The following is a 2,772-nucleotide window of genomic DNA, read 5'->3' on the forward strand; positions in this document are numbered from 1 at the left end:
AGAGGGCCTGCGATCACAGTTCGTGGTGCGGGATGCTCCGTGGTCTGCACCGGTTTGGATTGCGGGGCGGTCTGCCAATTTTTGTAAAAAACTTTCTGCGGAGTCGAAGATTCCAGGTCAGGATGGGCAACACTTTGTCTAAGCCTTTTGCACAAGAGAGGGTGTGACAGAAGGAGTGACAGAATACGCCTATGCTGACGATACGGTGCTTCTATTTGGTGCCAATTCCAGAAGGGAGATAGAGATAGTTGGAACAACCCTGCTTGAAAAAGTTACGGAAGTCGGGCATAATTACAAGCTTGAATTCAACTCAAAGAAGACGCAAGGCATAGTGTTTCATAGGCCGGGAGAACCGGACCTTTATAAGAGAGTCCCGACTATAAAAATGAATAACGACTCGATCAAAATAGTTCAATTTATGAAATACTTAGGGGTGGTTCTGGACAAGAACCTGAATTGGACAGATCACATCACTATGGTCAAGACTAGAAGCGACTTACTCTTCAATCACCTTGCCAGGGTGGCCAAAGCTGACTGGGGGTTAGACTCAGCAGCCATCAAAGAACTTTACAATGCCGTCTTTATTCCCAAGATCACTTACGCTGCGAATGCATGGCATATAGCAGCAGACAAGGTAAGGAACAAACGGACCTTATTGGCCGCCCAGAGGCATGCTGCTTTACGTATGGCCAAAGCCTTCCGGACTGTCTCTACAGAGGCTCTCCTGGTGATATGTGGAATCTTACCAATTGACCTTGTGCTACATGAAAAGGCCCAACGCTATCGGGTCAGGAAAGGGGATGCCATCAGTGTTGGGGATCTCAGGTTTGATGCCGGCACCTATGGTTTCAGGCCGGCTCTCACCGACCTTCCCAGCCCACCAGATCGGATAACTATAATGGAATCAACAGAGAACGGACACGAGAATATAGAAGTGTATACAGATGGATCCAAGACGGATGAAGGAGTCGGGGCAGCCTTCGTAGTGTTCAAACACGGGAAAGAGCTGACCAACCGACAATATAAGCTTGACGGAAGATGCAGTGTATTTCAGGCCGAGCTGTTGGCTCTTAAAATGGCAGTCAAGTATTATAGCGATAAGATGAGTGACGAGGATGTAACCATGTGTTCAGATAGCAGGAGTGCTATAGATGCATTAAAGCAATTTAAAGACAGCAACCATCTTGCGATGGAAATCAAGAATATTATTAAAAGCTGTGGAGGACGTGGAACCATCAAATTCAGGTGGGTCAGAGCCCACGTTGGCCTGATAGGCAACGAAAGGGCGGATGAGCTTGCTAAGGCAGCAATTAACAAGAATAACACAGACTACACAGTGTTACCAGCCACTTATATAAAAAGGCAAATAGCAGAGGGAATGAGGAATAGGTGGCAGCTTAGGTGGACAGAGTCCACCAAAGGCAGGCATACTCATAACATCCTGCCGAACATCAAGGAAAGGCTGGAAGACCTATGGTGGATGCCCACAGGCTTCACCCTTACTCAAGTGCTCTCTGGGCACGCTTTCTGTAACTCCTACCTTCATAGGATTAATAGGAGCCCTACAGACGAGTGCGATTGCGGGGAAGATCAGCAAACTGTTCTACACCTTATCTTTAATTGCCACAAATTCGCCGCTCTGCGGCAGGAGCTGGAATGTGTCTTTTATCATGAAAAGCCAAGTCATACCTTTGACCTCTACAACGTTACTCGGACTAAATCTACTTACCCGGAATTCTCAAGGCTTATTAACGCCATTTTTAAACGGACATAGGTCACTGGGGTAGGCCTCCCATGTGGCTCTGGTGGTGTGAGGCCACCTCTCGGTGTTTGTTCAACTGGAAACGCACCAATGTAAACATTGTATATACCTTTGTTTTGTTTACTTGTCTTATTTGTTGTATGGCATAAAGATTAATGCTAATAAAGGATGGGAAGCCCTCTGCAGTGCTAATGCGGAACAGAGGGGTATTCTGATCCCCGTAAGGGGAAATGATGATTTTCCTAATTGAAAAAAAAAATTGAAAAAAAAAAGAGAGGGTGTTCCTCAGGGTTCTATTTTGAGTGTGGCTCTGTTCCTGATTGGAATTGATAGCATGGCTGGGTGTTTTCCTCCCAGTGTGAGGCGCACTCTGTATGTGGATGACTTTCGGATCTCCTGCCAGTCTAGTAGTGTGGGTTTCATCGAGAGACAACTGCAAACCTCCCTAAATCGCATCGACAATTGGTCCAAGACCAATGGTTTCAGTTTTAATGTAGAGAAGACCTCGTGTATCCATTTTTGTTGAAAGCGTGGTTTGCATTTGGATCTGGAAATTCACCTAAATGGGGTTAAAATCCCAACGGTCAATGAGGCGAAATTTTTGGGTGTTGTGTTTGACCATAAATTGACGTTCAATGCCACACTTGCGTAATTTGAAGAGTAGATGCTTAAAAGCTCTGAACCTTTTAAAGGTACTGTGCTGCTCATCCTGGGGAGCAGACAAATGTTTTATGCTTAGGATTTATAGGGCCCTTGTCCGCTCTAAGCTTGATTATGGATGTATTGTGTATGGCTCTGCGTGAGAATCTACTCTTCGGATGCTGGATCCAATCCACCATCAAGCATTGCGTTTGTGCACTGGTGCATTTCGAACTTCTCCTGTTCAAAGTTTGTATGTGGATGCTCATGAGCCTCTACTATCTCTTAGGAGAGAACAGTTGTCTCTTTTTTATTACATTAAACAGAGATCTCAAAATAAACTTTTAGCTGATTGTTCAGATAGTCAGCTG

At 45.3% G+C, this 2,772-nt stretch overlaps 1 protein-coding gene across 1 annotated transcript; it reads left to right on the forward strand.

Annotated features, from left to right (window-relative positions):
• The first annotated feature begins 385 nt into the window (after positions 1 to 385).
• Positions 386 to 1,774, forward strand: LOC136972992 (uncharacterized). The gene has a single exon (XM_067267671.1). It carries the CDS (start codon positions 386 to 388, stop codon positions 1,772 to 1,774), a length of 1,389 nt encoding a protein of 462 aa, XP_067123772.1.
• The last annotated feature ends 998 nt before the right edge of the window (positions 1,775 to 2,772 follow it).

The sequence above is a fragment of the Centruroides vittatus genome, unplaced genomic scaffold, assembly GCF_030686945.1.
Source record: "Centruroides vittatus isolate TY-2023 unplaced genomic scaffold, ASM3068694v2 contig_3068, whole genome shotgun sequence".
In the NCBI taxonomy this organism is placed as follows: domain Eukaryota; kingdom Metazoa; phylum Arthropoda; class Arachnida; order Scorpiones; family Buthidae; genus Centruroides; species Centruroides vittatus.